This window comes from Trematomus bernacchii, unplaced genomic scaffold (genome assembly GCF_902827165.1).
Source record: "Trematomus bernacchii unplaced genomic scaffold, fTreBer1.1, whole genome shotgun sequence".
NCBI lineage: Eukaryota > Metazoa > Chordata > Actinopteri > Perciformes > Nototheniidae > Trematomus > Trematomus bernacchii.
The window spans coordinates 8,365,256-8,377,170 of record NW_022987821.1 but is presented as its reverse complement, the minus strand read 5'-3'; the positions used below and the strand labels follow the sequence as shown (position 1 = coordinate 8,377,170).

The window sequence follows — 11,915 nt, the reverse complement described above, 5'->3', positions numbered from 1 at the left end:
TGTTACTGTTTCTTTTTTAACAGCAAGAAAATAACCAGAACCAATGTTTGAAGCTCTCAGTTAGTCCCTCGAGTCTCCCGGTTACTTTAGTGTTATTAGCCGTATGTGTTTTCAGCGCGTTGAGCCCTCTCCGCCACCGTATGATTAGCACACAACATTAGCCGAAGCTAAACGAACTGTTTCCATCAAATAAAATGTCTTCCCGCTTAGTGAACAGAGTTGGAAGATGTGATACGTTTCTGTATCAAGTTGAGTACAATACCGTGCAGTCAGATAAAGTCGTAAAGTAAAATTGAGAGTTTAAAAAACTAAAATACACTTCCGTCTGTTATAGAACATGTTTTATTTTGAAGGATGTTACAGGAAGTGGTATGTAATATGCAATTCCTCTAGCTTGACAGAAATTAAGCTGCAGTAACTCACCGTGACCGCAAGAGGGCGTTAATACCCACTTTCTGAACATAGTGCCTTTAATATACATTTTCACTGAGGCCTTTTACCGACCGATTTACATTTAAATATGACTCATATTACGAAGAACAAACTAAATAATGTTAAAATATGTATTTATACCACTAGCACGAGGGCAGACACACTATCTGAGTGACACACAATAGTTTAATGTATAACTTTTAATTAGTTAGTTACAGTATAGCTTTTCTCAGAAAACCGAGACTTTCTCTAGTAAAGTTAGACACTGTATAAAAGCATTCCACTTCCGGTGAAGACTTACAAAATAAAGGCTTCTAAATATGTATATTTTGTATTTATTTATTTTGTTCCAACAGAACATGGATATATATATACATCTTTACTGGATCACTGGATGATGGTGATCGGATTGGAAGGAGCAGGCCTCAAATCCAGCGTCACGCTACCGCCTTCCTTGGTGAACTTCTCCTCCACAGTAGAAGCAGAGCTAAGAGAGGCCAAACACAGCAGAGAGGAGAGGAGAGGAGAAATCTTTGCATGAAACAAAAACACAATGACACAAAAAGGTGAAATAAATATCTTTTTATTGTTTGTCCATCCTCATAATTGCCCTAATTATGAACACGTGTGTCGCAACACTCCAGGATTTTGCCTAAAAACAGCAACCATTCGACGGCACCGCTGCGTCTCTCAGGACACAACCATGCATAAAATCTCCCATTTAAAAACAAGTAAAATAAAAAATATATATTAAAAAATTATGCGTACCACTGATATACAGATCTGATATAAACAGGCGTATTGGTCACAAACCAATCAGAATTATAAACATGGCTTATTTTACATTAGACTGAACAAACATGTGGGATATAAGTGGACTTTGCTTTTTTAAAAAGGGTACATTTTTAGTTTTTACATTTGTACATGATTATGTTTTTTCATTATTATTTTAATGTTCTCACCTCCTACAGTCTATACACACATATATACACACACACACAGTCTCTCTTTCTCACACACACACTCAGTCACACAGTCTCTCTTTCTCACACACACACTCAGTCACACAGTCTCACACACAGTCTCTCTTTCTCACACACACACTCAGATCCACAGTCAGCTCTCTTCTCACACCACTAACACTCAGTCACATCAGTCTCACACACAGTCTCTCCTTTCTAACACACACACTCAGTCACACAGTCCTCACACACAGTCCGCTCTTCTCACACACACAGTCTCTCTTTTCTCACACACACACACTCAGATCACACACAACACTCAGTGAAATTCAACAACACCTCAGTCACACAACACACTCAGTCACAACACACACACCACCACACCACAACACACACACACACACACACACACCACACCACACACACACACACACACACCAGCACACACACACACACACACACACACACCACACACACACACACACACACACACACAAAAAAAACAAAAAAACACACACCACACACAAACACACCACCACACCACAACCACACACACACACACACACACAGTCACACAGTCACACAGGTCTATCTTTTCTCACACACACAGTCTTCTTTCTACACCACACACACTCAGTCCACACACACCACACACACAGTCTCTCTTTCTCACACACACAGTCTCTCTTTCTCACACACACACAGTCTCTCTTTCTCACACACGCACACACAGTCTCACACACAGTCTCACACAGTCTCTCTTTCTCACACACACACTCAGTCTCACACACACACACAGTCACACACACACAGTCTCTCTTTCTCACACACACAGTCACACACAGTCTCTCACACACACACACACACACAGTCTCTCACACACACACACACAGTCACACAGTCTCACACACACACACAGTCACACACACAGTCACACACACAGTCTCACACACACAGTCACACACACACACAGTCACACACACAGTCTCACACACAGTCTCACACACAGTCTCACACACACACACAGGAGTGGTAGCAGTGGCTTTAGACTCTAAAGAGAACTACAGGTGTATCTTTGCAGGTGACAAATACTGGTACCGAGGAGTTAATCCACAGTGGTGAACGAGGCCATCTGACGGTTAAAAAAAAAAAAAAAACACATTACATTCATGTTTTGAGTCTTTGCAAACACACACACACACACACACACACACACACATTCACTCTCAATCACACTTGTGTAAAAATAAAAAATATTCTTTAAAATGTGCAAAGAAAAGGTCGCTGAGCGGAGATGCACGAGCGACAGCCGGCGAGGAATCGTGAAAAGCATCAGTGATTTAAAGATAGTGCATCGTGGAAGTGCGTATCAGTGCTGGCGGCTGAACGACAGACGCGGATGTTTTAGCAAATCAAGAGTCGTTTCGACTTCGTTTTGGACATGTACCGTTTTTTTTTTGATCAGCTGATCACAAACTGAACATTTACTACAGAAGAGCCTTTCGAGGAACTAAAGACTCACTGTGGGTCGTAAACATGAATAAACCGTCTGCTTTTAAAAAGGTGCAATCAGCTCTTTACTGACTTCTAGTGGCCGCTGCAGGAAACTACAACGACAAACATAATTCCACATTTGACCAAATTAGAAATGTCGTATAGTACCAAACTACAACGATCTGTGACTGAGTACCAAAGACAGACCGAACACAGAAGCATTACGTACCGTTACACAGCTATTTACCTCCACAACCGTACATACCATAACAAAAATATAACCGTCTTTCTGTATTGTCTTATTGTGGCTGTAATTAAATACTGATTGCACCTTTCAACGAGCCGAAAACTCTGCACAACCACTCTGGATTTAACCGAACGGACCTTTACATGTTGGCGTTTATAATCCGGTGCATAGTTATGAAGCCAGAGCTATGCACTTATATTATTTAACAGACAGACAGACGTTATAATAGAAATGTGTAACAGAACGAGTTGAACGGAGTGTTTGAAGTGATGAATGAACATCAGATTTGAAAGTCTGTAGGAGTGCATGTGAGGAGGAGACACTTGTTCATGGACCTAAAACTAAAAAAGCAGCGTTTGAGATGTTGGAAATAAAACCAACGACAGCGTCATGCAGCCAGACCTGCGGCCAATCAGCTGTGAGCTTCTATTAAAACACGCCTCCGTCTCTCCTGCTTCACAAAATCAAGAGCTTCATCACGGCAGAGTTACAGAGAGTCTACGTAACGACAAACCCTCTTTTCTTAGCAAGATTTTACCTGATTTTAATATTACATTTAGTTGATTTCAGGGCTTCGAATGGTGAAAATCCATAAGATAGTTAATTTATCTTAATAAATGAGTGAAAGGAAGTGTGATATTGTCATAAATCTTGTGCAATCTGCTCGTGGTTTAGCTAGGTGAGGAAGTGCTGGATATAGTCGATGTTCTTGCATGGATTTACTTCTCTATATTGAAGTATTTTAACACCGACCAAAGTCAAAGACAAGACAGGATTTAAAAGTTAGTTCTTTAGTTCAGTTATCGACCAAACTAAATATTAATTCATGGCGCTAAAACGACTGCACGAGTATCAGAGAAGCTCCAACGTTACCCCTGATCTGCCGTGATGAGAGCTCCCTAAATGTGATCAGTGAATACTTTGAGAAGCAGAGGAGAGGAGAGTTCATTGGAAGAGAGAACCAATCAGCTGGTAGATCACAGCGACAGTTCCATATTAAAACAGAAAGTCTGAATATTTGGTTACCAGTTACAGAAAAAAGGCAGAAACGGACGTTACGCTGAACTGGGATCAGCTGGCTAACGGTGTGAAGGCAAAGCAACAGTCACTCCTATACACAGCGTTAAAACAGAAAAGGCACACGGCGAAGATGAAGAAGGAGGAAGAGGAGGGATAGCAGAACGAAGACAGTGAAGCTGAGAGACAGAAAGGTGGGGGGGAAACCTCTGCATCGTTTAGAGACTACATTCAGCCAGATGAAGGGGAGGGGGGGGGCACTCAAGAGCCAGAAATCACTTCCTGTAGGTCCACAACACCGACACCATCGAAGAGAGAAACCGTACAAACATAAAAAAGTTTTCCAAATAGTCGTCGCGTCACGAGGAAGTGCTCCGCTCCTCGGAGAAATTAAGGTGCAACTTGCGGAGAAAACTAAAATATAAACGTCCTCTATGGCAGCCTCATAAAAACAGAGACACGAGGAGCAGGTACCTCCCCCCCCCATCAAACTCCACAAACACCTTCTTCCAGACTCCTGGTCCAATAAGGTTTCAGCGTGGTGGAGGGGGCGGGGTCAGAGGCAGGGACGCCCAATCACGTAAGGCCGTTTCTGGCAGTTAATGTACAAAGATGTGCCTCAGGAGCTCGTCAGCTGACGGCCGCTGCTTAGACTCTACGAAGATGCGTTTGAGGAACTCTCTGCAGTGGTCCGACACGTGGGGGGGGAGGATTGGGTTGGTGGGCTGCGTGGCGATTTTAAAGATGGCCGCCATGGCCTCAAACTCCGCCCACGGGGGTCGCTGCGTCAGCATCTCCACCACCGTGCAGCCGACACTCCTGAGGGGGGGGGGGGGGGGGGGAGACAGTCAGAACAAGTGGAACAAAATGTGTATCTAAATGTATGTGTAACTCACAGAGCATCTGAGCCCCTAAGAGGCCTGACACAAGGATGAAGTGGCTGTTGGTGGATTTAAATGCCAACAAAGACAGCACGTCACAGAAACAGCTCAGGCTGATCAGGACTGGAGGATTCTCTCACCAGATGTCTGCCTTCCTGCCGTAGCCCTCTCCGCTGATCACCTCCGGACTCATCCAGTACGGGGTGCCCGTCACCGACATGATGCCTGTTCCCGACAGACAGATGGTCTGCAGACGCCGACTGGCCCCGAAGTCACCAAGCTTCACGTTACCCACCGAGTCTCGCAGGATGTTGGCCCCTGAGAGGAGAAGATGGGAGAGGAGAGAGGAGAGGAGATGAGGAGAGAGGAGAGGAGACGAGACGAGAGGAGAGGAGAGGTGAGGAGGAGAGAGGAGAGGAGATGAGGAGAGAGGAGAGGAGAGGAGAAGATAGGAGAGGAGAGAGGAGAGGAGATGAGGAGAGAGGAGATGTTCGTACTTTTTATTGTTTTAGGCATTTCGGACAGACAAACTTAAGATGTACAATTACTATGTCTTGAAAAAACACTGTAATTGTTTGCTGCTGAATGTCAATACAAAATCAATCAGTGGTCTAGCTCACCTTTGACGTCTCTGTGCACGATCATGTTGCTGTGCAGGTAGGACACGCCCTCCAGGATCTGACGCGTGTAGCGCCGCGTCACGTTTTCCGTCAGCGCTCCGTACGACTTCAGCTGGTCCTTGATGGAGCCCTGAGGTCCACCACATGATAGAAATGCATGTGAGCGACACAAATGTCTTTGGACGAGCGTCAAGCAAGATTGAAGCAGGGGATTCATCCTAATTACTTTAAAGAATGATGAATAAAACAATCCTAATTTAAATAAAGTAGAGTATCCCTTACGCCCGGCATGTACTCCATGAAGATGGACAGCGTTCTCTCCATGGTGTCTCGCAGGCAGCCGTAATACTGGACGATCCGCTCGTGGCACAAATTCTTCAGGAGCTGGATTTCACACTCCAGCGCGCTCACCTCCTGAACGACCGAAAAACAGGATAATGATTGACTGTATTGCCAGAAATCTACTTTTACTCACAGAACATGCTCCATCTCTTAGCCAGCCAAACTACTACTCAAGCAGCATGCCATCATCTATGGAACATTTGCATTCAGGAGAACCAACGATAAAAAGAACGGCTCTTTGGTACGACTCGGTTCCCTTCGTTCGTACCACAGAGCCGTTCAAAAGAATCGTATCGTTCGCGAACGTAACATCACTACTCTCTCAGACTCTCACCTTGCTGGTCTCCGGACTCTCCGGGTCAAACTGGACCTGTTTGACCGCCAGCTCTCGTCCAGTGTCAGCATCATAGCAGAGGAAAACCCGCCCGAACGCCCCCTGACCCAGAAGCTTCCCGAGACGCCAGTTTGTTGGGGCGCGTGGAGCTGCAGACGTAGAAACATCAGATATCATTTCATTTGTATTTGTTCATGGTATGGAGAGGAGAGGAAGAGGAGAGGAGAGGAAGAGGAGAGGAGAGGAAGAGGAGAGGAGAGGAGAGGAGAGGAGAGGAAGAGGAAGAGGAAGAGGAAAGGAGAGAGGAGAGGAGAGGAGAGGAGAGGAAGAGGAAAGGAAGAGGAGAGGAAGAGGAAAGGAAGAGGAGAGGAGAGGAGAGGAGAGGAAAGGAGAGGAGAGGAGAGGAGAGGAGAGGAGAGGAGAGGAGAGGAGAGGAGAGGAGAGGAGAGGAAAGGAGAGGAGAGGAGAGGAGAGGAGAGGAAAGGAAGGAAGAGGAAAGGAAGAGGAAAGGAAGAGGAAAGGAAGAGGAGAGGAGAGAGGAGAGGAGAGGAGAGGAGAGGAGAGGAGAGGAGAGGAGAGGAGAGGAGAGGAGAGGAGAGGAGAGGAATTGAGCCGCCACACAGATAATAAAACCACTGGTGGAACATAAACGGATAAGAGGCGACAGATACGATCTAAATGAACTCACAGCGGCTGGGGGGGCTGATGTCCATCACGGAGAGGCTGGGAGCTGAGGGGTTGAGGTTGGGCTCGATGTCGCTGCCTCTCCTCGGCCTCCTGCCGGGCCCCGGGGCCTCCTCCAGGTCCGGAGTGAACACGCTGCTGCTGCCGCTGCTGGTGCTCGGAGACTGATCCGTCGGGCTGAAGCTCACCGGAGAGCGGAAACCGTGAACCTGCGTCCGCCGAGCCCGAGGGAACGTCTTCCTCCCTGAAGAGGAAGAGGAGGAGGAGACATCAGACTCAGGAGCAGAAGCCAAAGAAACGATTAGATTGTTATCATGAAGAATCAGAATCAGAAGATAAACACACTCACCATCACTGTAGTCCTGAAGGCTGAAGGGAATGCCGTATCGTCGGGGGTACGTTCCTCCTTTCCCCGACTTCTCAAACACTGGGATGTCGTACTCTAGAGAGGATGAGGAGGACGATGAAGAACACACTGGCAGTATTTTGGATTTACAAAGTCCAGCCTAGAAGTCGAGTCTATTTTGTTGTATTCATCAGTTTTTAAAAAGATGTCTTTACCTGGGAAGTCCTGGTGGTTGTCTGGATAGCTCTGTGCTCGGGGCATCCTGGACTTCGGGTAATCACTGCACAACAAAATAAATATATATCTTAGCGTACATAGGAACTAATGTGATCTGCAGATATGCAATATTTAACAACTGCCTGACTCTAGTAATTAGTCAGGGCTGCACAATATAATGTTATAGGTTTTCTTTATTCTCTCACTGTATGAATAAAATACTGATATCCTTACCTGTCCAGCGGGCTGTCTAAAGACGGACAACTTCCCGACGCAGAGTTTTCTGGACTGCTCATAGACAGAGGATCGAGCATCTGAAGAAAATGAAGACATTCAGAAAAAAACAAACTCACATACTGTAAACCTAATCAACGAAGTCTTTACCACCAAGCGTTCTGACTATAGTACCTGGTCCATGCTCTCAGGGATGAACTCTCCCTCGCTGTTGATGCTGGTGAAGGAGCCGTTCCTCGCCACCTGCTGGAGCGCGTCGGGAATGTACCCTGGAGGAGGGGAGCTGCGGTCCGTCGAATGGGGGCCTGGGGACGGTTAAAGAGGCATATTTGAGTTATTATTCATGTCTAATGGATTACCAATGTTGCTTCAGTCTGACCCGGAGACATTATTCACCTATTAAAGCTAGCATGTTCTTTTCAGCGACCCTGAATCCCGTGTTGTCCAGCTTCTCATGGGACGGCATGCGGTCCATATTGGAGGAAGAGTTCTGAACAAACAGAAAGAAAACAGGCTTTCAAATCATGAGACAGAAGACTTAATTGATTGCTAGTACTCTTATCAAAAAGGGAGACACAGCTTCAGAGGTATAGCTAGCTTCAAGTGTTCAATGGCATACAGTGTGGTTAAAACTTAATTGCTTTTATTTGTTCTATTCTAACACAAAAAACAAAGCTGCAGGGATGCTGTTAAGCTTAGTATTTAACTTCATTGTAGAGTGTTTCCCCTGGTGTTTGAATAAGTGGCTCACCTGAGAGGAGAACTGGACTACCAGGAGGATCTTCAGGCTCTTCATGTGAACGCTGCGATCCAGCAGCTCCACGGCCTTATCCAGGTCTTCCTGAGTGGTCAGTGGAATCACCAACTGCAAGAAGAAACAACACGGTTTGTTTTAGATATCAATATCTGTAGATTCTTTCATAATTCACGATCAGTATTTGTGTGTATATGTACTTCGTTGTTGGTGTAGTGAAGGTCCATCGTCTGACCGAAAGCCACTTTAGCTTTCGCCCTCAGGTCGTCCAGCTGCACAGGTCGAGGGAACTGTAAGATCCTGCAGAGAACAAGAAGAGGTCAGAGGTCAGGAAGGCAGTCGGTACAGGTCTGCTCTGACATTAAAGTGAAGAAGCTGCTCAGAGACTCACCTCTTCTCCCCTTTGAACTCGAACTTCACTCTGACATCATTCTGTTGGAAAGACAGTCGCGTTAAAATCATATCTGATGATGAACAGTGAGACGTACATCAGACTACAGACGGTCTCATCTTTCTCTAATTAGAGCCCTGTTTTCTTCACTTAAAATGCATTTCTGACGCAGCGTTCACCTGGTTTTTGGGCGAGGAAGCTTTGGGTTTGCCCAGGTCCGACAGGAACATGGCAGGACGGCTGGAGCGGTGCAGTTCGGCCAAGTCCTGCATGATCGAGTTCAGCGCCTCCTGCTCATCTGAGGGGACACAAGAGTTCAGTTTATTAAACTCTGATTTAAGATGATGTAACTCAGGTTGGAAAGTAAGGCCTAGAAATCCAGTTCACATTCAAAGCTGTGCTCTTGCAAATACCTTCAAATCACTTTTATTATCTTTTCTGAACTGCAGCAGTAACATGTTTTATGGCACTTACATAGAAGTACGTAACACAAGTCTTGAGGCAAAAATGTCAAAGAAGTCATTGTTCGGGGAGAAAAAAAACATTCCTTGGAGGTGAAAGTTTGACAAAAGATGAAGCTGGCTTACTGCCAAACAGTAACACTATCTTAAAATGCACACACACACACACACACACACACACATACATACATACATACATACCCATCATCATGGCACGGCGATTGACCCAGGAGGCCAGGAAAGAGGATTCTCCCATCAAAGGGATTCCTTTCTCCTGCAACAGCACAAGGACAACATCAGTCCTGTCATGCAGCTGATCAGCACACAAGTTAGGGCCTGAAGGTGCAGGCTGATAAGCACATCTGGAAACAGAGACTCTCTGCTACACAGAGCTCAGCAGTATGGAAAAACAATTGTCACAACAGCTGAAAGATTATCAGATTTTCTGCCATACTATTTAGAATGTACTAGCCAGTGTTCAATGTGGCAAATCAGTGATTAGCGCTAATTGTTTGCAATGTTTATGGGTTTTATTTCCACAACAAGTTTCTTAATTGACTTTCCAGAAGAAATTGTTATCAAGATGCACTCAGTTGACTTTTTATCAGATCCCTGTAGCTTAAAATGAGTCTGCTTAACAGCCCTGCAATAAATCCCTATCTTCATGAGGAATACAACGTTCAGTTTGGATCAAGCTGTTTTAGAGAGGTGCTTAAGATTTATGGTCACTTTGGAGGCTGAAGTTCATGGAGCAGGGCCGCTCATACGACTTCTAATATTTTTCTTTAAAACGATGTATTTAAACAAGGTTAGATAATCAGTTTTAACTCGGTGTGGCTAATAAACTAAAAGGCTGACTGGTGTTTGCACCAATATTTCAACATACAATGACATGTGATAGAGAGAGAGCAGTGGGGAAGTGAAGAAGTTGTAGCATCAACACTTTGATACAACTTAAAAGCAATACAATGATTGAAGATTTAAAGCATCCATCCAGCATTACTTTTGCTCATTCATCAAGAGTTGACACAATATTTTTAAATGATATTAGTGTGTAAGTCGTGATGCATCATTTCAGACAGAAGCTGTTTATCACTCAGAGGTTTAAAATGAGAGTCTGAGACCAACACTGATTGCAAGTGACAGAATATGTCTGTCACGTTGATGACAGGGGGCTTGACAACAATATTTGCTTAGCACTTAACATTATTCTAACAAAATACGTCCTTTGCAAACCACTGTGGCTGGCTAGCTAGTAAGCTAATGTCACTTGTCTCAGTAAAGTTGATACCAACAACATACCGCTGTGATGGCCTCCTGTGGAAGATAATTAGCTTTAAATCAACTTGCTAGCTATGTAGCCCCGCATGCTATAAAATGCACTAACAACTGTTGCTAGCTAATTTCCCACTTACGCCAAAATGTGCTTGATAAACGATCTTGAAATAGAAATATAACACATAATAGGTAAACAATGTTAGCTGAAAAGGAAGCTAAGTGGCTAATGCTAACCGAGAGTTCCTAGCTGTCAGGCCAGGGAAGTTGTCAAGCTAAGCTAATGCTAAAGTAGCTATTCAAGGCTCTCCCGCACCGTTAAAAACAACCGTTAACCGTGAGAAAGGGTCGGTGTTATCTCTATCGTCTTACCTGGCGGTCGGTTATCTTCGTGTTCACGTCCACATCCACAGGGCCGGTGACAGGAGCCCCGAGCCCCGCGGAGAGCCGCTGGAGGAAAAGCAGAAGTTTGGCTCCAACTCGAGTCCTGCTGGGCCACGACGACCAGGCCCAACGGCTGTCAGTTCAACCGGCTGTTTCCAGGCAGAACAACGACAAGATAGCGGTTTATCCAACAAAGTATCTCCGTGTCTGCGAGCAAATGGGAAAAGTTAACTGACAGCTTTCATTTTGTTGCACTTTACAACCTGGATGACGGTAGCTTCGCTCGCTGTTTCCCCCCCAAGTTGCGTTAACGAACTAACGGTAACCGGAAGTAAGGTGGTTGTGTTTACAGAATAAAATACAAACGGTCTTGCGCTTGCGAAAACATAGTTTGTATTTTATTTTGAAAGTTGTTAACCGGAAATGATAGTTGTTATTTTGGCACACTTCACAGGTCTTAACGGTCTTAACCCCCCGACCTCGTTGGAGGACTCCAACAAAAACACAACCTGTGATGTCAGAGACATGTATTAGTTTCCTGTAGGACGATTTAATTAGGTCAAATAAATACATTTGATAGGGTACACACACACACACACACACACACACACACACACACACACACACACACACACACACACACACACACACACACACACACACACACACACACACACACACACACACACACACACACACACACACACACACACACACACACACACACACACACACACACACACACACACACACACACACACACACACACACACTCTTCATGTTGCCACACATTAATGAAGCATTGACATGTCATTCATTTGATGCCTTACCCTAAATGTAA

The 11,915-nt window shown here is 45.0% G+C and overlaps 1 protein-coding gene across 1 annotated transcript; it reads right to left on the bottom strand.

Moving 5' to 3' along the window:
- Nucleotides 1-2,343: 2,343 nt before the first annotated feature.
- Nucleotides 2,344-11,402, bottom strand: map3k2 (mitogen-activated protein kinase kinase kinase 2). Its single transcript, XM_034151563.1, has 17 exons — nt 11,063-11,402; nt 9,617-9,689; nt 9,134-9,252; nt 8,955-8,995; nt 8,764-8,863; nt 8,561-8,674; nt 8,206-8,299; nt 7,984-8,114; nt 7,810-7,889; nt 7,575-7,639; nt 7,363-7,455; nt 7,018-7,257; nt 6,330-6,478; nt 5,936-6,067; nt 5,654-5,783; nt 5,174-5,351; nt 2,344-4,971 (listed from the first exon to the last, which is right to left on the bottom strand). Exons 2-17 carry the CDS (start codon nt 9,669-9,671, stop codon nt 4,752-4,754), a joined length of 1,941 nt encoding a protein of 646 aa, XP_034007454.1. The 5' UTR covers nt 9,672-9,689; nt 11,063-11,402; the 3' UTR covers nt 2,344-4,751.
- Between the last annotated feature and the right edge of the window lie 513 nt (nt 11,403-11,915).